This window comes from Perca flavescens, chromosome 13, assembly GCF_004354835.1.
Source record: "Perca flavescens isolate YP-PL-M2 chromosome 13, PFLA_1.0, whole genome shotgun sequence".
NCBI classification, from domain to species: Eukaryota; Metazoa; Chordata; class Actinopteri; order Perciformes; family Percidae; genus Perca; species Perca flavescens.
In genome coordinates this window covers 29,297,025-29,320,030 of record NC_041343.1, presented here as the reverse complement: position 1 = coordinate 29,320,030, position 23,006 = coordinate 29,297,025, and the positions used below count along the sequence as shown (strand labels likewise).

At 39.6% G+C, this 23,006-nt stretch overlaps 1 protein-coding gene across 1 annotated transcript in view; it reads left to right on the top strand.

Moving 5' to 3' along the window:
* Positions 1-23,006, top strand: part of grk6 (G protein-coupled receptor kinase 6) — a 77,129-nt gene that overhangs the window by 35,870 nt on the left and 18,253 nt on the right. The window contains exons 3-7 of the mRNA XM_028595406.1: positions 2,632-2,744; positions 8,865-8,942; positions 10,266-10,366; positions 15,067-15,159; positions 22,791-22,854. Of these exons, the coding sequence (XP_028451207.1) occupies positions 2,632-2,744; positions 8,865-8,942; positions 10,266-10,366; positions 15,067-15,159; positions 22,791-22,854 (449 nt within the window). The remainder of the gene's footprint in view (positions 1-2,631; positions 2,745-8,864; positions 8,943-10,265; positions 10,367-15,066; positions 15,160-22,790; positions 22,855-23,006) is intronic.

The window sequence follows — 23,006 nt, the reverse complement described above, 5'->3', positions numbered from 1 at the left end:
TACAGTTTCAATGTCCACAGGAAACATTCGAGAAGCAGCACTCGTGTTTGCTTTGTCTGACAAAGTCCTGGTCATAAAATAATGATTGCATATGCAGCTCAGCAGCTTGGGAAGGACTGCTTGGCTAACACAGTATTCATAAGCTGGGATCAAATCCAGTTATCTGACAACAGAAACGGAGAAATGCGTGAAAAAAAAAAAAAAAAAAAACTTCGTTCTGATGTGTTAAAACAAAGGCAGAAGCAAATGAAATTCATATTGAAATAATTTGCTGATACATATTAGCATTTATATACATATACAAGTGAATTTCAAGCTTCAAAGGCGCAAACTGTTCCGTCAAAACAGGTTTTTTCAAGACAAGGTTGTAAACAATATCCCAAACGTGGTGCTGTAAATGCAAATGCACATGTTGCAAATGTTTACAGAGGAAGGAAATTAATGCAATGTGTTATGGTTTGAGACCTTGAATGTAAACAGAACTGTGTTTGTCTAGAGGTAAACTCCATAGAGTACCTTTAAATAGCTTTATATATTATTTTTTTTCCCTCCCTTGCTGCACAGACCAAACCTGTGTTTCCTCTCATTAGCGTGTAGTTTAGCTCAGGTGCTAGTAGTAGATGTTTGAGATAGCGACAGAGAGCAGCAACCCAGGAATTTAATTTTAAATCCCATTGTTGTGTTGAGTAGGACTTGTCTTCTTGCATCGATTCATTGCCTGTAAAGTTGGGCAGCAATTAACGATTATTTTCATTGTCGATAAATCTCTTGACTGTTTTCTCGATTAATCGATTAGTTGTTTGGTCTCTAAGTTGTACGAAAATGGGGAAAAGATTTCGATCAGTGTTCTCTGAAGCCCAAGACAACATCCTCAAATGTCTCAAAGATATTCAGTTTCCTGTCACAGAGGAGTGAAAATATTACATTCACATTTAAGAAGCTGGAATCAGAGATAAAAAAATAAATAAAAAAAAAAATCATAAAAAATGACTCAAACCGATTAATCACCTGTCAAAAATAGTGTGGTCGATTAATTTAATAGTTGAGAACTAACTAATAATAGATTTGTCTTTGCAGCTCTATTGTCTGTGGCATTGGGCGTTACAGATGAGGAAGATCGTTTGACTTGCAGATCATTTCGTGTCTTTAAAGTCCTCTCCTCTCACAGCGATCACACTGACCTCTCTGCTCCTTCCTGATTCACATTTGTTTGTTCATGAAGTCGATTTGCATCCACATGACTCACAGATGCAAATCAACATTGGTGCTGTTCTTTGTCCTGAAACTCAGCTGATGAACTCAAACAGCCCCTGATGCACATCTAAAACCTCCCCAGCTAGTGTGGTTGGCTACACATAATCATTGTTTCAACAGCTTTAAAATAAGTATATTCCATCATGTATTGAGGACCTGCTGCACATTGAAATAGTCTGTTCAAACAACAGTTTCACTTTATTTAACAAACACCTACATGCCTTGTACTGTTTGTATGCGTGTGGAAGCACCAGAGACACAAAATAACACCCCAAATCCCATAAAAAGTGATTTTTTTTTTATAATATGGGCGAAACGTTGTCATCTAATGTTCAAAGTAGGGCTGGGCGATATAGAGAAAATCAAATATCACGATATGTTTGACCAAATACCTCGATATATCGATACCTCAATGACATTGTAGTGTTGACTATTGGTGCTTTCACAAAATATTTACACAATGAGATTTTAGATAAATAATCATCAGTAAAGTGTATATAATGACTAAGTGGGAAAAGGCAAATAATAGAACAGTTACAACAGTCTGGTAAGTTCAGAAAATGACATCACTTTACTGTAATGCAGCCTTTAAAACCAGGAAATGACACCACTTATCATGTCATTTTACGATACTACGATATCCAAAATCTAAGACGATATCTAGTCTCATATCACGATATTGATATAATATCAATATATTGATGTTAGCGCATTAACATTTTAAGAAGGGTATCACCATAATAATAAAATGGATCGAAAGGCCGTTGAACAGTTTCTCGCGGTCACAGATTGGTCCACAACAAAATGGCGATTGTTGTTAGTTGTCATAGTGACAATACACATCACTGGGGCCGTAAACTGTGTAAACAAGATTCTCAACTTGAGCCAACTGATCAACAGAGAAATGAACCGACAACTATGTTTAAATTTGAAGAATCTTTTTCACTATTTTGACTATAGGGAAAGACCCGATTAATCGTGAAGACGATAAATAAATCTGGAGATTAATGGAAATATTATGGGTTTCTTTCTTTTGTGATTAAAAAGATCTAATTTTAGCCATCTTTTTTTGTTGTTGCATTTTTTTGCAACAAAAACTTGATTAAATATGTGGTCTTTGCTCTGTGATGTAGAGCGACTTCTCCTTTCCCTGGAAGGCTAATATGCCAGATATTATATTTCTCTTGATAATGAAATTAATGTCCCTTTTATTTTAGTTCTCCACTTATAAAGCCCTGCAGGAAATGCTGGTAGTTGATGACAAGATGAACTCATTCATCAGTTTTATTTTGCTGAAATTAGCTCTTTGATTGAAACATAAAACTTTATTGTTACATTTGATTAAACAACATCGTCTCTTTCTCTCTGTCTCTATAGAAAAGGACTACAGCAGCCTCTGTGAGCGGCAGCCTATCGGACGCTTGCTGTTCAGACAGTTCTGCGAGACTCGACCCGAACTGAGGCGATGCGTGAAGTTCCTGGACGCAGTGGTAAGAAGTGTGTGTGTGTGTGTGTGTGTGTGAGTGTGTGATGGGGTATTTGGATGTGTGTCTTGTTCCTGAAAGTGTTTGTGTTGGAGAGTTTTGTCTCAAATGCCCTTTTCCATGACTACCAGTGTGGAAGGACAAAAGGAGTGTGTGTGTGTGCGTGCGTGTGTGCATGCGTGTGTGCGTGTGTGTGTGTGTGTGCTGGGGATTTCAAGGATTTGTGTTTCTTCCTCGAAATGCTCCTCAATTCCTATAAGTCAAGGAGGGAGGAATGTGGGTTTTTCTTGTTTTCTTCCCACCTCAATATCCTAGAGAAAAGGGAAGGAGGGATGCGGGTGTCAAATAAAAAAAAAGAACGTGTCACTTCAGGATGAAAACCATTGTGTCTTAAAGGGGAACTATGCAGGTTTTTTAAGCTTAATTTACCTTAACTGAACAGCTTCATAGTCACTGGAATGGTTATATGACTTTTTTCGGGTTGAATGGTGGTCGTCTCACTTCCCACCTAGCGCCTGTGAGCGGAAAAACCACCCTTGCAACTTTGGGCCGGCGAGCATCAGGAAGTATCGCGCAATATCAGGTCTCGCGATGTAACGAATTGCTTCATGGCACCGCACACACACACGCCCCCATCCAGGAACCGGCTGGTAGCGATGGAGTTTTTCACACTATTGTCATGGCTGAGCCGGCAAAAAAGTAGCTGAAAGATAGGAAAGCATTGTACAGGAACAGAGGACGGCAGACTCATTGACATATATATTAATGGACCAATAGATCCCGTGTCTCTGGACGGAGACCAGTGAAGGCTATTAGAAGCACTTTTCCGGTGATCTCTTGCTTTACTGCGCAGCCTCCAACTGACAGAGACAACGTAGATGTGACGTGAGCAACCTGTCTAAAAGTTGTAAGTCTTCTGGTAGCTGTGCCAAGAGAAATCTCAATCATTCCCAATCTTACAGAGAAGGAGAGCGTAGGTATATGTAAGGAGATAACATAAGCACAGGCTAATTATTGCTAACTAACATGCTAGTTAACATTAGTAATTAAACCTAAACAGCTCATGTAAGTCCAAACTGCCTGCAAGCTTCTCCTGTACTATACGGTAATTCCTCTACTGTGCGACAGTAAGTCACTTGGTTATGACACAATCGTCAAAACCTATTTTTATAAAAGCGTCTGCTACGGAGCCATAACGTGAGGTACAAGGTAATGGAGCCTTTTATACATTGTCGTGTTTCTTTAGAAATAAACATCGGACAAATAGAGTCTTTAAACGCTTCACATGTAAAGGTATTCGCTGTCAAAGTGACGTCAAAAAAAAATGGCGGTCAGTGGAATGCTAACAGGAGGTGATACCTTTGTAGCAACAAAATGGCGCCATTGGAGGTTCGAGTTCTGAAGCGAAGCTTAGCCCCCTTGGGCAGACCGAGCACGTTTTTACACAGTGTTGCCAAATATCTATTCCCGAAGCTGTATGGGGAGCTCTATAGAGAAACCTGCGAGCAAAAAGCGAAAACACCGAAGAAATGGCCAAAACTGCACACTGCATTATAGGTCGATTTCCAAAGACTCCCAAAACGACGGTTCTATTTACTGCCGCACGGTGGCCGTTTAATCATGTGACCGTAATCATGGCGGTTGTTGCGGTTATGTGTAGCCGACAGAAGGTGACTGTCAGCCGTGTACAGAGCACCGCAAGAGCACAGGCTTTCATGTCCATCAACGTAGCCAGCGTCCAGCTAACATTGACATTGTTCTCAACCTGGCAACCCCCATGAACTTCAAGTCTCGGGAGGAGGGGCCAGGGGAGACGACTCTGTCCAGTATTTTGAATTTGGACTGCAGTAACCATTTTAAAATAGTCTGGCTATCACCAGACCAAGCTCAATCTTTTAAGATTGAACATTAGCCTGGGGAGTCTGCTCTGGATTTTCTACCGCACAAAGAGGCGTGATCAACGGGCGTAGTTCAAATGCCTCTGGGTGCAATTGGATAGTCCTTCAACCAATCTGAGCAACGATCTGGGTGACATAGCAGCGACCGGGGCATCAACGGGTTGCTGCGCTTCGGTGCCCGCCATGTTGAATGTAAACAAAAAGCTGCTTGGTCGCTTCTCTATCATCATTGTGTTAAACCCGCCAATAGCGCGCCAGGTGGATAAGCCAGTTTGTGATTGGTCCCCGCAGATTTGTAACGGAAGCAGGATAGATAAATTTACAAGTTTCCAGCCTGAGAGAAGAGAAATCAAACCCCCGGCAAATTGAGCTAGGGTTAACCAGTCTACATTTTAAATGCTAGCTGTCAGAAATACACATTGCTCCTTTAACGTAATGATTGCAGTTTTAAACACGTAGTAAATGTGAAACGGGAATAGTTAAGTTTAAGCAACACAAATACTTAGTTGGGCTTAGTAAAACATCAGAGATTGAATTAAATTAATCTCAATTGTACTATTGTGAAACACACATATCTGAAAACCCGCACAAATAAAACCCAAACTATCTGCATGGGTAGGGAATCGTTTTTTGTCTGTGATTTGAGTTAACTGACCCTTAAAACAACTATAAACTGGTGAGCTGGTTCTCATGTAGGACCTTTTGTTGCAGGAAGTTTAATTATCCTGAAATGCCTCCAACACTTATAGTTTGGAGTGAGGAGGAAGTGGAGTTTAATAATGTATCTGTTTTATGAAACACAGGAACTCATGGAGAGAAAACTGCGTCAGTGTGTCGACCTCTCTTCTACCTCCCATGTTGTATATGTCATGCACACGCATACGCACACACACACACACACACACACACACACACACACACACACGCACACATTTTCTGTTGACCTCATCTGTCATGGTGAACAGCTCGCTGCTCGCTCTGCTCACTTGAGGAATGTTCAGTCACACGTGTTTTATTCCCACTGAGAGAGAGAGAGAGAGAGAGAGAGAGAGAGAGTGTGTGTGTGTGTGTGTGTGTGTGTGTGTGTGTGTGTGTGTGTGTGTGTGTGTGTGGTCGGTCCCATTGTTGCCGTTTGGCTTTCTTTGGGTGCCCAGTTGATGAATGATAAACCATGGTTTCCTCCTTCCACACTGATTGGCACACACCAGTGGTGGAATGTATCTAAGTACATTTCCTCAAGTACTGTACAATTTTGAGGCACTTGTACTTTACTTGAGTATTTCCGTTTATGCTCCACTACATTTATTCGACAACTTTAGTCACTAGTAACCTTGCAGATTTAGATTATTGATACAAAATACTAATGGATTATTACAAATTTCATCATATAAGTATATAAAGCAACTAAAATGAGTTCCACTTTTACCAGCTGCAACAGTAAAGTGGTTATGATCCAGTGATATATATTGTTCTGCAACAGTACTTTTACTTTTGTACTTTCAAAATATTTTGAGTGCAGGATTTTTATTTGTAACAGTAGTATTGCTACTTTAATTTAAGTAAAAAAATGTAATACTTCTCTGGCTATTGTGCCTGAAGGAGACATCAGGTTACTCATCAATCCATTGCATCCTTTCTAAGTGCTTTAGCAAAAGTGCTGTGTCATGATTTACTCATGATGTTACATTGGTGTTATCTTTTTTTAGAGAATCTACGGTTATAAACCATGACTGTAAAATAATAACGTGGAAGTGTCTTAAACCTGCATTGTATTTAATTTCCAGCAGGGGCGACTCCACTGGCTCCAAAAAGAAGTCTGTTTCTATAGAACTCAAAATGAGCCTACTTCTTACTTGATTTATTACCTCAGTAAACATTTTTATAGTGAGTTTATGGTGTCAATAGCTAATTTCAAGTTTTCTTCAATACAACATGATGTTCATTTTGTTTTTCAGTACGGTCCCATTTATTTTAAAAATAGACTATAAACCAGGCGATGATTTAGGGGCGTGGCTCCACGCTGACCTGTCAATCAGGACAGAGGCTTAGCACTGCTAACCATGGCACTGTGGAGTTAGATAGATGTGAATTTGTTTTTGGGTGTTGTCCATGTTTTATTCTTAAGTGGGACATTTTGGTCGCCTAAAAATGTTTTGTTCAGCATTTTTGCCAATCTAGTTAGCTAGCTACCGCTAGCTTTAGCAGGTAACTTAAGGGAAAGTTTGTTGTTTTTGTGTACTGCCGTACATAAAGATGAATGGCGCCAGTATCCAGAGGTCCGCATTTACCCACCGGTAAATCTCCGCCGTTTGACTCGCTTCAGAAGGGTTGAAAATAGTCAACTTTCCGTCTTTAGCGTTTAGCTTAGCGAAGTGCCATTGCAACCATAGACGACACTGGCTTGACGTCATCCTCCACAGTGCCACCCTCTTCGTCCAAAAATCTTAATGTCCGGTTTCAAAAAACTCAAAAGAGTAGCCCACAAACCAATGGGTGACGTCACATCATTATTTTTCCAGTCTATGTTTTGAACACATAGCCTAAATGTCTAGTCCTCAAATATAACACAGCCCCTCCTTTTCAAAAGTAATATCCAGAAAAAAAATAGTCCTTTATTCCATCTGAAAATGCCATTGCTAGATCCTCGCTGCTAGCCTGGCTAAACTTAATTATTATATACAAAATTCATATTATTATTATTCAGAAAGTTCAGGTCTGACAATATCATAGTCATGGAGAGAAAAGTAGGGCTTGGTACCAAATTCAATACTTTTTTAGGCACCGACCGAATTTCAAAACCTAAGGAGTCGATCTCATCAGCGTTAGGGAGCCAATAAGCATGCAGCATGCTTCTACCAAGATGTAATAATGTTTGTGATTGGCTGTCTAACGTTACACGTTCTACGTCGTAGAGACACACAGGAAAAACTCTACGTTACGCACAGAGACGGCTCACGTCGTAGGAGCTGAAAAATAAATAATTTGTGCCGTAATGTTGCAATTTCTTTTTGTCCAAATGGATTTTATAAAATTGGTATCAAAGTCACGGTATTGGTACCGGTACCGATAACGATACCCAGCCCTAGAGAAAAGTTCCTGCAAAGAAGTGCTGTACTTCTCTGTACTTATCTCACGAATGTTCGTGAGCCGATCAATGGATCAGTAATTATTTGCCTTCAGCTCCGACGAGTGGAGGTGGAGAGGTTGTGAGGTTTGTCTGTGTGAAGACAGCGAGGCTCCAGTCGGACTGACCAGCTCAGCCAAACGGCTTTACAGCTTTCAGTCGCCCCACTGGATACAACTCACGCACGAAGCAATTATGTTCTCCTTTACCCCCACAACCGCTTCCCGTCTCTTCTCTGAGGAACTCTGCGAGCGAACGAGATGGAGAGGGAAAATGAGATTTGAACCATCTCCGCTGTCACTTAGCATTAGTTTACAGGCTCTCGCTGTGAGAGGGGGAGAGGAAGCACTTTGGAGTTTTCCAGTCAGGCTCAGTTTACTGCAAGTCATGCAGATGGATGGTTGATGTGAGGGGGAGTAGATACAATCAGTTTGTGTGCTGCAGGGTGTGGAGCAGGCCTCGCAAAACTCTTCAATTAAATCTTAAATTAGGTTTTCTGAAGTCAAGGCCTTCGGAGGACTTCAGTGGACACACAAAGAGTTGGTAGCACAGCTGAACAATCATTCAGTGTTGTTTATTGACTTTCCGTGCATCATCACAATGATATGATCACATTGTGTCATCGTACAAAATGTCAAACTGTCTAAATGAATGTTTTCAAGCTAATTCAAAAAGGTTTTGTTTTGCACATGCGAAGGACCTTTATGGATGTAATGCATAACCTGCTATGAACTGGGGCTGTTTTAATTATTGTGCATAGCTATTTGTATGTCTGTATGTTTTGTATGTTCCCTTTATGTAATATGCAGGGCTTAAAGTATTCTGGCACCGTTTTTTCGAGTCAATTGATTTCACATACCAATCATCGAAGAGCAACGCAGCTCTAACTAACGCAGGGCTGAAAGTAATCGGGCCTGGTCCCGGATTTCTGGCATATGAATATTTTAGAAAAATAAATAATTTAAAAAGGTCCACATGGGATTTGTTTTTGATGCGCTGGGTTTAACCAATCATCGAAGATGATTAAGACAGAGCTCCTGTAGCAACTGACGCTCACCTCTGGCTTCTCGCACTCATTTAGTCTTGGTGTGTTTCCCTCTGCAGGCGGAGTACGAGGTGACTCCAGATGAGAAGAGGAAAGAGTGCGGTCAGGAACTCATTGACAAATACTTCAACCCAAAGGTAGCTGTTGCTTTCATGGATCTCTTTCTATTTCCACATTTCCCCTCAGCCATTCACTACCAACTGTGTTTCCTTTAAAAATTATGTGGTGTGATTCGGTAAATAGTAAGCACTAAAGGCCGTGGTTACCTTGTTTTTTCAATGCCACTTTTGTGATCAGATGCACCAGATTGGAACTCTGTGTCCGCTTATGCCAGGATCAGACTACACAAATTTCTTTCACGACAGTCACTATATCAGACTAGACAGACATATTGCCAAAAAACCTTGCTGTGTCTTGGACAGAAGAGTGGCCACACTATAAGTATGACACCGACCAGCCCGCCCAGACCGATTATCGCGTGCTGTCGGGAAGATCACGCGCAAGTTCATAGGTTGACGCGAGTTCATACTTCGACGCTTTTGGTGGATCGGCAGCCTCTCAAAAACTCACAAAAATCGACAGCCTCTCAAAAACACACAAAAATCTTTTAAACTGTTGTTGTCGATCTGAAATAAATACAGATTCAGGAACTGCATGGCCTATTTCTTGCTTAAAATGTTTTCAGAAACACGCTTCGGTGAACTATTTTCGTAAAATAAGAGATCGTATTATGGTCTGTTTTGAAATCCGGAAGCCCCACGTGTAGCGTTTGTCCAATCAGGTGCAGCCATCATGGTTGTAGGAGGGTGTAGCCTGTTTTCTTTGCTTGTCAGTCATCAAAGTGAAGAGAAACAGATACCCGCTAGTGGCTAGCCCGCTAGCGTGCAATGCTGGGAAGCGGGGCGATCCCTGCCGTGAAAACAACGCCTATACGGGCATTGTGTGTATCTTTCCTCCACCAGACAGCAGCAGTAGCGTCTCTCCTCTTCACTCATCGCCATGTTTACATATGTGCGCCAGAGAGCCTTCTGCTCTTTATAAGCGTCTGAAAATTCTGCACACTAATTTTCCCCATGTTATGAATCAACGTAAAATGAATACCCTACATAAAAACAAATCAACTTGAACTCTGTCTTAAGATAGGTAATCCATTACTTTAACAATTTAAGCACAGTGAAAGTGCAGATTAATTTACATTATTATTAAGTAAATATGGCCAAATTGCTAGTTTATGTCTACAGGTTAAAGTTCCCCCTGTTTTTCCTGATAACTGTCTGTCTGTTTTTCACCTGCTTGTGTCTGAATCTGTGTGCATTTATTCAAGTCTGAACACGCAGAAGTCTGCAGAGCGACGAGGATAATAATCTATTGGCCCCATCCTAAACCCAGTTCATCCGGCTTTCCCCTGTGAGTTGAGTCACTGTGTTTACCTGGACTTAACGTGTGTCTTTGCGGTGCAGTCAGAGGACCGCGTGCCTGAGGTGGAGGAGGCCATGATGGCTCAGTGCACCGAGAGGCTGCAGCAGGAGGCCTGCAAAGAGCTCTTCAAGGACTGTACCAAGTAAGATCACAGGGGTTCCATCTGGGCTCTTTTATGTTTATTTTGGTCCATTATTTTGTTGAGCCCCTTACAGACAAAGAAATCAGACGCATTGCTCAGTCGGAGCTCTCATGTCCGTGACATGAAAAGGAATTTACGCTCAATGATTACAAACATATTACACATGGTAGTTAGCATGAAAAATGTTTGGACTAAAATAGATAATTAATTTAGTTTTTAGCAACAACTAATTAACATAAAACCAGATTTACACACCAGTCAAGATTGAATTGAGCTGTTAAATGAATAGGTAAAATGTGAAATTACGTGATTTATTTTTTTTTATGGTTAGAGAATTTGATTTCCCCCCCGAGGGTCCACGACGATGCAGAATGACATCGCCGAAACTGTCCAGTGAATGAGTTACCACTAGGGCGACCCCCTCTTGGTTGATTAGTCAACTAATCGGTCGTTTTGGGTCTTAGTCTACTAAGATTTCTGTAGTTGATTGGACATTTTTTTTAATGCTTTTTTCATGCTGAAAAATAATATTTCCAAGAAACCTATGAGCACATTTCTGGTAAACACAAGATTTAGAGGTGTGCTTTGGCATGAAACTCTGTTGATTAAATTAGCTAATCGATTAGTTAACAAAATCACATTATTGTTAAGTCAACTAAGAATTTCTTTAGTCGAGGACAGCCCTAGTTACCGCACAGCTTATAGGACACAATAACATGTCAGTGTGAAGTTTCTTTGGTCTGGACCAAATCAATTTAAATACAGGTGTGAACGTGACCAGATTGTAAATTCAAACTGTAAACACAGTCAGAGACTTAGCTGTAAACTAACAGAAGTCATACCATTATGTGCATGAGACTGCCTTGACTATATTATACTGTGGTCCATTTGGAAAATTACATGATAAGACATGTAGGCAAACCAAAGCCAGTTTTACTGAATTTAACCAAAACAGATCAAATTGTGGAGAAATAACCACATTTTATGTATTTTCCATTATATAAAACATTCCTTCACACAAAGGGTAACAGTGATCAGTGCCAGCTGTTAGCCCAAAACATCCTCACCGTCATCCCTCTCCATTTCTGTGAGGTTTCTGTTCTCTAGACATTAAAAAAACAAAATCCTTTGGTGCAGCTACAATCATGCAAAGCACATCAAAACGAGTGCCGCTGGCCCCGCAGAAAGCCAACAGCTTGGATTCTGACCTGAATGTCAGATCTGTCTCCGCTTCGGCTTTTTTGGTAAAGTCTCAATTCTTTCAAGGCCAAGTCAAGTCACGAGTCGCTGTGGTGTTCAAGTCGAGTCCCGACACGTGTCGGATTCTGATTGGCCCAGAGGACTGCATTAGGAAGTGAAGAGGCGTGTACCTTGGCTGCACAGTCCAAAGGCCTGAAAATGTTCTTTCTTCCCATTAAAAGTTTCCCAACCTGTCCCCATTAAAGGTAAACTCTGCCGATTTTCAACCAGCTTTGTGTCACTGCAGCGCTGGCAGACACACAAAAAAAACATTTTCCACCCAAAGTCCCAAGAACAACTTTTTAAAGTAATAAAAAGGTTGCTTCAGCACGTTGTTATCTGTGTTTCCACCGTGGTCTCAAGACCTGTAAAGATTAGGCAAATTAATCCGCTGACATATGAAAAAATAATATAAAGGGACGAGGGCTGCGGGTGGTCGCAGTGGTACACACACTCCGCAGCCTCCAGTTCAGTGTGCCTGCATGTTTCATCTACATTTTTTTTTGTCTAAAATCTGCATAATAATTACTGCTGCATGTTGGAAAATGCCAAGTAATAAATTAAACTTAAGAGCGTCTGTCTCCACTGTAAATTATCTGTTGAGTGTTCGATGGTTATTTATTTGTGCTTTAGAGCTTAATCGCTGTAGAACAAAAGCTTTAATGAGCGCCAAAAGTGAGATATTCTGGGTTTTGCATGCGGTCCTATCCAATTGTAGAAGGTTGTTGGGGCTTTACGCAGCTTGAAAGGGACCACTGCAGACGTGACTCAGAGCTGACAAAAGTCTCCCAAACTGAAATACTGAAAACAAAGTTCATGACAGAGCAGCTTCAGGCTTGTGACATCAGGTCTTGCTTTTGTAATTCTGGATGTGTTCTCCAGAATTTCCCAAACAAGGAAGTTCCGTTCATAACGGTTGTGAGCACTGTAATGCAGAGAAAAATCGACTTAAAAACTTAAAGAAATGGAAATGACTCATGGGGCAGTCAATGAAAAATTGATAAATACATTTAAAAAAAGAAAAATAATAAACAAGATAATAGTTAGGCTAGAAGAAATTAGAATATTTGAAGTAAATGAAGACTAAAAAGAGATGAACAAACACAAGACAAGAGATTGATTTTGGATGAGAAAGAGTTGATTGTTGATTCCATAAACGCCATACACACACATTGAGTAACATCCTGTAACGGCTCTGTTGGTGCTTGTTGCGTAGGCGAGGCAGCACAGAGGGCAGTTTGTTTTCAAGCCACATCAAGTACAAGATATGAGTAATTTACTACGCTGCTGTACACTGTAACACTACAAACTCTGCACTCTGCCAGTTTGTTTTCTCCACATCTCTGGTAAGGAGGTAAGAAGAAGAAGTATGGGGATATAATACATTTTTTCTTATTTTCAACATATCCTATGAAATTCCTTAAAACTCTTATTGTGAGTTCCCTAACGCTAACCCTGACCCTAACCCTAACCGTAAGGGCCCCGACCAAACCAATAGTATACTGCTACCTTTTTGCCCTTTTGACTAAATGTGTAATCAAAAACATGATTCAAAGCAGCTAAATCTTTAGGCATCTTGAAAAAAAATCATTTATTGATTAAATCTAAGTTCTTGGGGGTATATGATTCAAAATAAGTTTGCTTTAATTATATTGCAAACAAGTGTGCAAGGGTTTTGATCTTGGGGATTGTTGCAAAAGCCTGCCAGTAACATATTTGTGCAAAAAAAGCAAATATCTTAATTCTTTTAGTTCAATAAATCGCATATTCTCACACACTTTTCACTGCTTTATTTGTCAGCGTTTCAGTCAGATAGTGATCTTGAACATGACAACATGTTTCCTATGCCTACAAACAAGAGTAAATCCTTCCTGTATTAGCTCATTGCAGTAGCTCCTTTCTCAGAAGATTATTGAATCTAAAATTAATCCAAAAGCTTCCTCTCGTTTGAAATTGGGCTGGTTAGATTTCTTCCTCCACAGCATCATAGTTAGAAACAGCTGACTGAACTGTTGCTCGCAGCACAGAGTGAACTGTGTTCATCAAGTAGAAACCATGACATATAAGAAACCATATTATTATACAAGGAGCATTTTGTGTGAATCGATTCCTAATAAGATAAGATAGGAATGCCCATTCTAATATAAACCCCCCAGCTACTGTAAGCAAACTTCAAAATCAAAATCACTTTGCTGACTCGACTTCTGCTGCTGTTACACTACGTTTTATCACGTCATAGCTAGCCTCGTATTGCCAGACCCTCTGACTAGTAAAAACAATGTTCAGGGATGGAAGAAAAACGTGCTCTGGTTTATTGGCATTTCTTTAAACCAATCACAATCATCTTGGGCAGCGCTAAGCACCAGATGGAGCAACGGTGACGCAGCAAAATAGCCTCTGGAAGGAACTTGTTTTGGTGGAACGTGTACATTCAAAGGTTGTTTTAGACGTGAAACATAAAACTCAGATTGGACAGATAGTCTAGCTAGCTGTCTGGATTTACCCTGCAGAGATCTGAGGAGCAGTTAACCATAGTCCTCACAAATCAACCGGAGGTTAGAACGCCAACACAAAGGAAGAGGAAGGTGACGGACATCTGGCCGAAATGAGGGACATTCGGCGGAATATCCGGCGGCTCATGAGCAATCCCGGAAATGAAACGTCGTGGATATAAACTATATCATTGAGAAACGTCAATGGTTTTATCAAAAAAATTTAAATCAGGCAAAGACCTGCCCTTTGCAACACTATTGATAGTATAATAACGTTTTTTTATTATCGATTAATTGAGAGTCCAAGGTGACGTCTTTTAGTTCACTGTCACATAAGACCAACAAAAGCCGACAACCATCAGAGTTTAGAAACTAGCTCTTGTTAATATTTGATATATTTGAAAAAAAGGCAATCAATTATCAAAATAAATAATGGATAAAGGAGCTCCAAGCTGTTTCAGCTCTACAGTTATAATTCACTGAATGAAAAATAGCAGATTTAGTGTTAATTTACTCTTTAAAGCAACTATGGCTGCAACTCACACCTTTCTTTTAAATTGATGAATGTATTGTTAACTTTTTCAAATAATCAATTAATTCAAAATGTCAGGCAATATTGAAAAATGCCTAATTGTTTCCCATGTTCCGACTAACAATCCAAAACCGAAAGATATTCCGTTTGTAATTACACAAAATGGAGAAAAACAGTAAATTCTCACATCAGGGAAGCTGGAAGCGGAGAATGTTTTCATGGCATTTAAAGTTGAAAGATTACTTTTATCAATCTTCAACATCGTTCATTTTCTGTGAAGCGACTAGTCAATCAATTAATTGATCAATAGTTTCAGATCTGAAAGCAACTAACTCAAGTGTTCAGCTAAAGTTCAGCGAGACTGACGTTAAGTCTCTGCAGCTTTTTTGGACTGAGAATGACCTGCAGATGCTCTTTGTTGTTGTGTTTTCCCCCAGATTGATCCACGACTACCTGAGCGTGGCGCCCTTCGCAGACTACCTCGACAGCATGTACTACAACAGGTTCCTCCAGTGGAAATGGCTGGAGAGGTAAAGTTTGTGATGACCGAGTGAAATTAACCGTCCTGTCTCATCTCTGTTTCTTTCTTTCTGCCTATTTGTTTGTCTTTCTACTGCTGTTTCTCCCTTTTATGCACAGGAGCATAATGCATTATTTCAGGGGGTGTCAAACTCAGTTTCACTGATGGCCACATTGTAAAATGAGAATCATATCAAGAGATGTATAATTCATTGATGTGCTTTAAATCGAAAAAGTCAAATATTTTTGACCTTATTATTGTATGTCTGATATATAGCCTTCTCATTTACAGTTTGGTCCACATAAAGGCCTAAAAAAAATTCCTTTAGTCATCATAGAGTAAAATTAAATTTTTAAAAGTAGGCTACCAAAAAGATGACTCACAACACCATGTTTCACAGGCTGAATATAAAAACATAGAGTCTCAAAGTCAGCAAATCTGCCAAATTCTGCTTTGAGTGTCGCATAATTGGAGTTTGAAAAACAGTTTCCCGCCTTTCCGGTTTGGTGCAGAACTAGGTGGGCCAAAATGTGTTACTCTTTTGTCAAACTTTCTTTCTGCGTATTTGCTTGTCTTTTTATTGCTGTTTCTCCATTTTATGTACATGAGCATAATGCATTATTTCATTACACACACACACACACACACACACACACACACACACACACACACACACACACACACACACATATACATACATACATACATATGTACCACCTAAAAGCTCACTTGGGCTGATTTAGAGGCTACATTAGCCTTAAGCTCCACCACAGTACCAGTAACAACATGCTCAGCGAGTTGCTTCATTCCTTCCTCTCCCCAGTGTCCTCATGTCCTCTGATTTCCCTGGGGGAGAGCAACGCAATCCACGCATTTCAGATTGATATCAACGTAACACATTTCAGGACAGGAGTTTGAAATTGCTCAATGGCAAAGTTTCACAGTTTAGTTTCATGCAGTGAGGTGACTTTCAGAGCAGGCAGTTGAATCACGCAAGTGATTCTACGGTTACAGATAATACCTGAGCAGGGTTTGTTTATGTAATTATGGATGGTTGGAGGAGGTGCAGCAAGCAATTCTGGTCTCATAATCACAGTATAAGTTTAAGGTAGAAACTTTCATACTTTTTTACTCTAATCTAAGTTTATTTAGTTTTACATTGAAAGCATTATTGAGATTAAAAAGAATATTTTCAAGTGTTCTTGCCAAGATAGACAGCAACAACAATGAGTTACAGAATGTCACGCAATCTGAATTATGTGAACCTTTAAAACAACACAAAATACCTCAAAAGAACAGTTTCTGTGGCAATGTTTAAAGTCACAGAGAGTCCAAATATTGCTATTTTTAAATGCAGTAGCAGAAGGCTTTTAAAAGGAGGGAGCAGCATACAGTATATAAACGTTCCTTTACCTGGTTTAGTGTATACTTTGCTAACTTTCAATGAAAATAAGTCCCAGGAACACATTTATGGGGGCGTGGGTGGCTCAGAGGTTGACATCTGAGCACAGGTTGTGTGAGGAAATAATATAATTATATGTTGAGTATAATTAAAGCACAACACAGCTTGATCATGTACAAAACATGTCTAGTATTCAATAAGGTGCCTGCAGCATGATTCCCATGGTTAATCCCTTGCATCAAGCATGTATAACGCTTCAACTTTACATTCACATCAGATTTCTGTTTAACAAAATAACGTGATGTCCCAGTTCTAATGCGGTTATAAATGAATATTGATCGCAGTGATCGCAAACTGTAAACAGTGAATGAGAACGAGGCTACAGTTTGTAGTCTGTTTGTGCGATAATGTACTGAAGAAACATGCTAGAATTAGAACAGTGCAGCTGTGTTTCTATTGGCCGACATCTGCACCGTCAAAGATTAACAAAGGTTTAACCCTGACCTGGAAATCGCACTGAAGCAGGAAACACACTTGAACTTATTTGTCATACAGCTTCAATAGAAGTGAATGGAAGAATAGTCTATGGACGGAAGTGAAACGTGGTTGAATCTTTACTCTAAAAATACAGTATGTTGTCACACAGTTGGACTGCTAATTTAGCATGAGAATGAATTGGACGATACTGCTGGAACTGAAAATTGTATCCAGTTATATTACTGGCACACAGGAAATACTGGGATATCAATTCCTGGTATTCAACCGTACTCACACTGTTGTCTGACATACTTCAGTACATAATCACGTAAGTGTTCATCTGTTGGTGGAGAAATAAGTCTGTCTTAACAGTAATGGTTGTTTTGAGTTTTATCCGGTTTGTGTATAGAGTTTGTCTGGGTCCGTGTCCCACCAGAAACCTCTGATGGTTCCCAGACTCCACCTTGAAGACCTCAGTGATGCTATGAACGTGCAGTCTATCCTGGTACTCTTTAAGGATCAGCTGAAACAACCCGCATTGGAGGCCAAGCAATCCACAGGGATTTGCGTTTTTTGTGACTTAAATTCAAATGATCAGCCCTGAAACCACCAAGGTGAAGGAGTAAGGGAGGAATATATAGAGAATAAAACGATAGCGAGATAGAAATTTAGCTTGAGCCACGAAAAGCAATTTAAAAACCTGTGACGTCACCACAACGTAAAGTCTATGGGCCACTGGGAGAAACACTGTCCATATTGAGTGGGCTTCATATCACCAAAGTAACCCCTGGATGCTAGGCGAGCAAGGCGAGCAATTCTTATTAAACTCAATATTATTGAACTCAATAAGTGCCATTTTGTGATAATTTTGGAATCCGGTTTCCATTTATTATTATACATCCATGGTTTTTCTGCCATGGAGACCTCCACCGGCCAAGCTACTAGGCTACTTCCGGTTTAGCGCTCTGCTAACTTGAATGGGTATTAACTGATTTAATCGTGCAGAACTTCTAGACTTCCCAAATGTTATTGGAACGAATGGATCAAACTCTGATAGTGAAAGGAGTCATTTCGAGCGGTTTGTGAAAAATTGCTCGATGAGCAGAATGAGGACGGTTTCTTCCAGCACCTGCAGGGCGGTTTATCAGATAAAAAACCCTGTACGTCTGACATGTCAGCTTTCCAGGAACTGTGCAAGGTTGATGACCTTGAATTTTTTTGTTCATCCACTGGGGCTTAGAGAAGTTTACACAAACCACAGGGTTGCAGAATTCCCTCAATGGAGTTTCTTGCAGCAGTGATGTTAGGCGAAGAGATGTTGCAAGACATGTCAGGAAACAGAGGGAATTACTGCAGAGTGGAGCCTACAAATAAACCAACAGACAAATTATTAAAATATTTTCCGTTTCCTTCTGCTTTCTTTTTGTTGGAATTTTAAACTCCGGTGGATTTGTGAGGACTATGGTTAACTGCTCCTCAGATCTCTGCAGGGTAAATCCAAACAGCTAGCTAGACTATCTGTCCAATCTAAGTTTTCTCTCACACGACTATTTTACAGCGGCTCCGTGACGATTGTGATTGGTTAAAAGAAATGTTAATAAACCAGAGCACGTTTTTCTCCCATCCTGGAATGCTATGTGGACTAGCCGGACCCTCCTCCGCTCTGCAGCGTGTGGATGGTCTGGCAAAGCGAGACTAGTGAACTATAGACCTAATCACGTATACAATAACTTCTGGGTAGAAAACTCCTGCGTACCATACATACACTTTAACAGCGATGAGCAAACAGGGTTGAGGAACAACTGGATATACTTTCATCTTATTCATCTAAAATGCATGTTTGATGCTTTTATATGTCAACACTTTTACTAACGTTAGGGTTGCAGACCTAATTTACCTGTCGGGCCACAGACTAAAGAAAATGACACCACCCAAACTAGCAGTCAGTCTGACCGGCAGTGAGAGGTTACTGTTCGCAACGCTACATTTGGTTTATCAAAGATGCTAGCAAAGCAACAATTTTGCTCATTAGCTTTGTTTCTGATAGTTAAATTAGACAATTTTTACAGCTCTCGTAACTGTTTGTTAAATATGTAGCTACAGCCAGTCGGTTAGCTTAGCTTAGTATAAAGACTGGAAATGGGGAAACAGCTAGCCTGGCTCTGTACAAAAGTAAAAAAAGCTGCTTACCAGCACCTTAAAGACCTTAAATCTTTGTTTATGTCGTAGAAAAACGTTTGTGTCGATTGTAGTTCATAAATATGATTCATTCGTGTGTTTGTGTTACTTTATGAATGGTTGTTAGCTAGCTAGCTGTTATTGCAAGCTGTTAACTGTTGTAACTAAACTGCTAAAGTTCACTTTATTGTTCTTCTGCCGTTTTTGACCAAACAGCTTCAGGTGCATTACCACCATCCTCTGAACTGGTGTAGGGCTGATCCCCATTTACATGTAGCCGGGAAACCCAAGACCAATTGGGATCAGATTAGTGATTTGACCTACATAGACGCATATATGTGGCTACGTTTAAAAGAAAGTGTATAAAATCTCATCTGGATTTTATCTGGATACACCGGAAATTGCATACATTGTATGTACATTGTGTCATAATCGTGCCTTTGGTCAGAGCACAACATCATGAAACTAAATGATGTAAATCTAAAAGGAGAACTATGTATGTCGTGTCCTGACACAGGCCTCAGGCCAGCTGGTGGTTTACAGAGAAGCAGCATTCTTTTGACACGAGTTGTTCACGCCAACAACACCTGCATTTTCCAAAATACTGGGTCATTATTTTGAATACAGGTATGAGTAAAACGTAGCTGCATTTTGGCTCATAACAGATATTGTAAAGTAGAGCAACTGAGGATACAAAACAAAGCTTAAGAGTTGAATTTAGCTGACAAACTTATGTCCTTTTATCAAATATGAATATGACTCTTTATTTAAGTTTTCAGTTATGTGAGCAGATAACTAAGATCTGTGTGCAATAAGCAGACAGGACTAGGACTTCAGTGCTTAACTGAAAGGAACAAAAAAAACATGTAGGACATAAATAATAAGGCTGGGAGCTCAGTAGTATAGTCCCTACACTAGAGCAGTGACCGGCCATCTAAAGGGACTGGTATACCCACAGACGAATGGGCTGATTGAACAGGACTGGGTAATGGCTGATGAAAGGCAGCTGCTCATGCAGGACTGCAGCCAGAGTTAGGGACCTCTGGAGGCCAGAACAGGCCAAAACATGAACTAGCAGTGGTGGAAGAAGTATTCAGATCCTTTACTTAAGTAAAAGTACTAATAAGACACTGTAAAAAATACTCTGTTACAAGTAAAAGTCCTCCATTGAAAAGGTTACTCAAGTACACGTATGTAAGTATATGTACAGTATGTAAAATGACTCGGTATGCAAACAAATCCTCACATTTTAGAAACTGGAAACGATCAAAACTGTTCTGTCAATCAACTAAGTGTTTAATCAGCTAATCATTTCAGCTGTACTTGTAGGCCGTTATATTGTTGGGTAGTTTAATAAACTTCATGTGTTTTGTGTGCAAAAATCGTAATGTGTAAAGTAACTAGTAACTAAAGCTGTCAGATTAATATAGTGGAGCAAAATGTACAATATTCCTCTCTGAAATGTAGCGGAGTCGGAGTAGAAGTAGAAAGTGGCATAAGTAATTTTTTGGCAACTAAACTTTAAACTACTTGAGAAATTTTGGTTTTGAGTATCTGAAGAAAGAATATTCTTACATTTATGAAAGAAAGTACTAAACAGTGTTGAATGGTTTTACTTCTGTTACCCATATAATAAACCAATGCTAGCACCAAACCATTGGAACTGAAAAGCACCGTTGTTACCTTCTGAGAATATAGTTCTCAGTATGTATAAGGTTAGAAGATGGCTGTGTCTCATGTGACCTTGTTATTTGTACACGCTGTGAATATACAAATCACAACATGTAAATAGGAAATTGTTGGCGTTATTTTGTCACTTATTGGGAGCAGTAGGCTAGTTGGAACCGTTTACCTCCAGGATCGGGGCTAAGCTAGGCTAGTGGATGCATCAGACAGAGTTACAACACGCGCGGAGATGAGAATTGTATGTATGAATTTATTTATCTCTGGGGAATACTGTGAATAAGATAAAGTCCCAATAAGTCGGCGTGTTCCTTTAAAAGCTGCCAGAGTAGATACAGAACTTCAGTCTGATATGGAGCTAAATGCAAGAATACACAAACCAACACCAATTACTGAAAGAAGCAGTGTTTAAAAAAAACAAGCAGGAGAAGTACCGTCACAAGGTTTATTAAGCAGTAAATGACTCATCCTGTTTTAATGAGTCCATTTCATTTATTTTGCTTGAATGAACAAACTGTCCAATGGGAGATGACACGGGAGTTTCTGTAACCAGAGGAAACCAGTTTGTCATTACCAACTCTGTTTCTCTTGAATCCATCCACTGACAACTGAATGTGGTGTCGACAACAGTTTTTAAGATCACTGCACTGTTGAAACACAGCGAGCTTTCATTGCAGTCATACAAGGTTGTCTGTGTTGCTTTTTGGGCTTTCTGTTTTTGTTATATTGAGATCATTTTATTTGTACACTCCACCAGCATTCAAATTCACGTTAAAGCACAACATCTTTTCTAGGGCTGCAACTAACTATTATGTTTTAATTGTGGATTAATCCGTCCATTATTTTCTCGATTAAATAAAGCTTTAGTGCGTAACTTTTTGATATTAATGAACGTATGTTACATTCAAGCCATTGCAAAATGAGTTGCTACAAAGCTAATTAACACTATCAGCTCCACACAACTCTCTTTGGATAACTCAGTATGACTATGTTCAGAAGATTGTGGCATCCGGCGACTTTTGCGCGCAGAAACTCGAGTGAAGGTTCTGAAGAGTCCATCATGTTTTTTTAATCCTCCGTGTCCTCCTTGGCTACTAGCAGCTGTGTGGAGGAGGGTGGTGGTGCGTGCGTGATCACGTAAGCCTTGTATCATGTGGACGCGCCGACAGAATTGTTGTCATTACTCAGAATTCCTCATTGGGGAGACAGAAACTACGCACTATAGCTTTAAAATGTCAAAGAATAGTGAAAAATGCCAATCAGTGGTTCACTTCACTCTACTGTGAAATACTACTGTGCAGTATTTGCAATATTTATGCATTTTTGCACTCTTTTGTTTAGTATATATAAGTTTTATTGTCTTATTTTATTTTAATTTATTTACCTTGTATAATCTTTTTCTATTTTAGTCGGTGTGCTTTTCTTTGCCCTTTTTTTTACTCTTTACTTGACTCAAAGAGCCTGCACAAGAATTCCTATGTGCCTGGACTGTTTGCTGTATGCACAAATGGCAAATAAATGTCTGGTTGACTCAAACCGATTAACTGATTATCAAAATAGATGCCGATTAATTTAATAGTTGACAAGTAATCGATTTTTCGACCCCCCGCAAGATCTGACCAAATAACCAGGTTCTTAAAAGTGCTAACAGTTTAATAGTTTATGTTCAATATTTTATTTTCCACATCTGCAGGTGCACATAAAACCAAGTAATTCATGATGCTCCAAAAACATTTGTACCCTACAAACCACTTTGCACTTCACATATTATCATCTGAAAAGGTGTCCTAAAACAGTTTTTTGTTCTAATGTATGTATTTTTAACACGGCAGTGTTAACAACTTGACCTTAATTTTTGTTGCGGTGTCTGTTATAAATGAGTTTCTCTTTGTGTCCAACAGGCAACCGGTGACAAAAAATACATTCCGACAGTACAGAGTTTTAGGGAAAGGAGGCTTTGGAGAGGTGAGTACATTCAGTTTTATTTAAACTCTATTTTAAATCACTCAACACACAACATAACAACTCACAAACTGTTTAAAACAGTGTAACTCAGCTGTAAGCATTAACATTTCTTTGGGACAATATTGGTGTTTAGTAAAAATAGAATCATCACG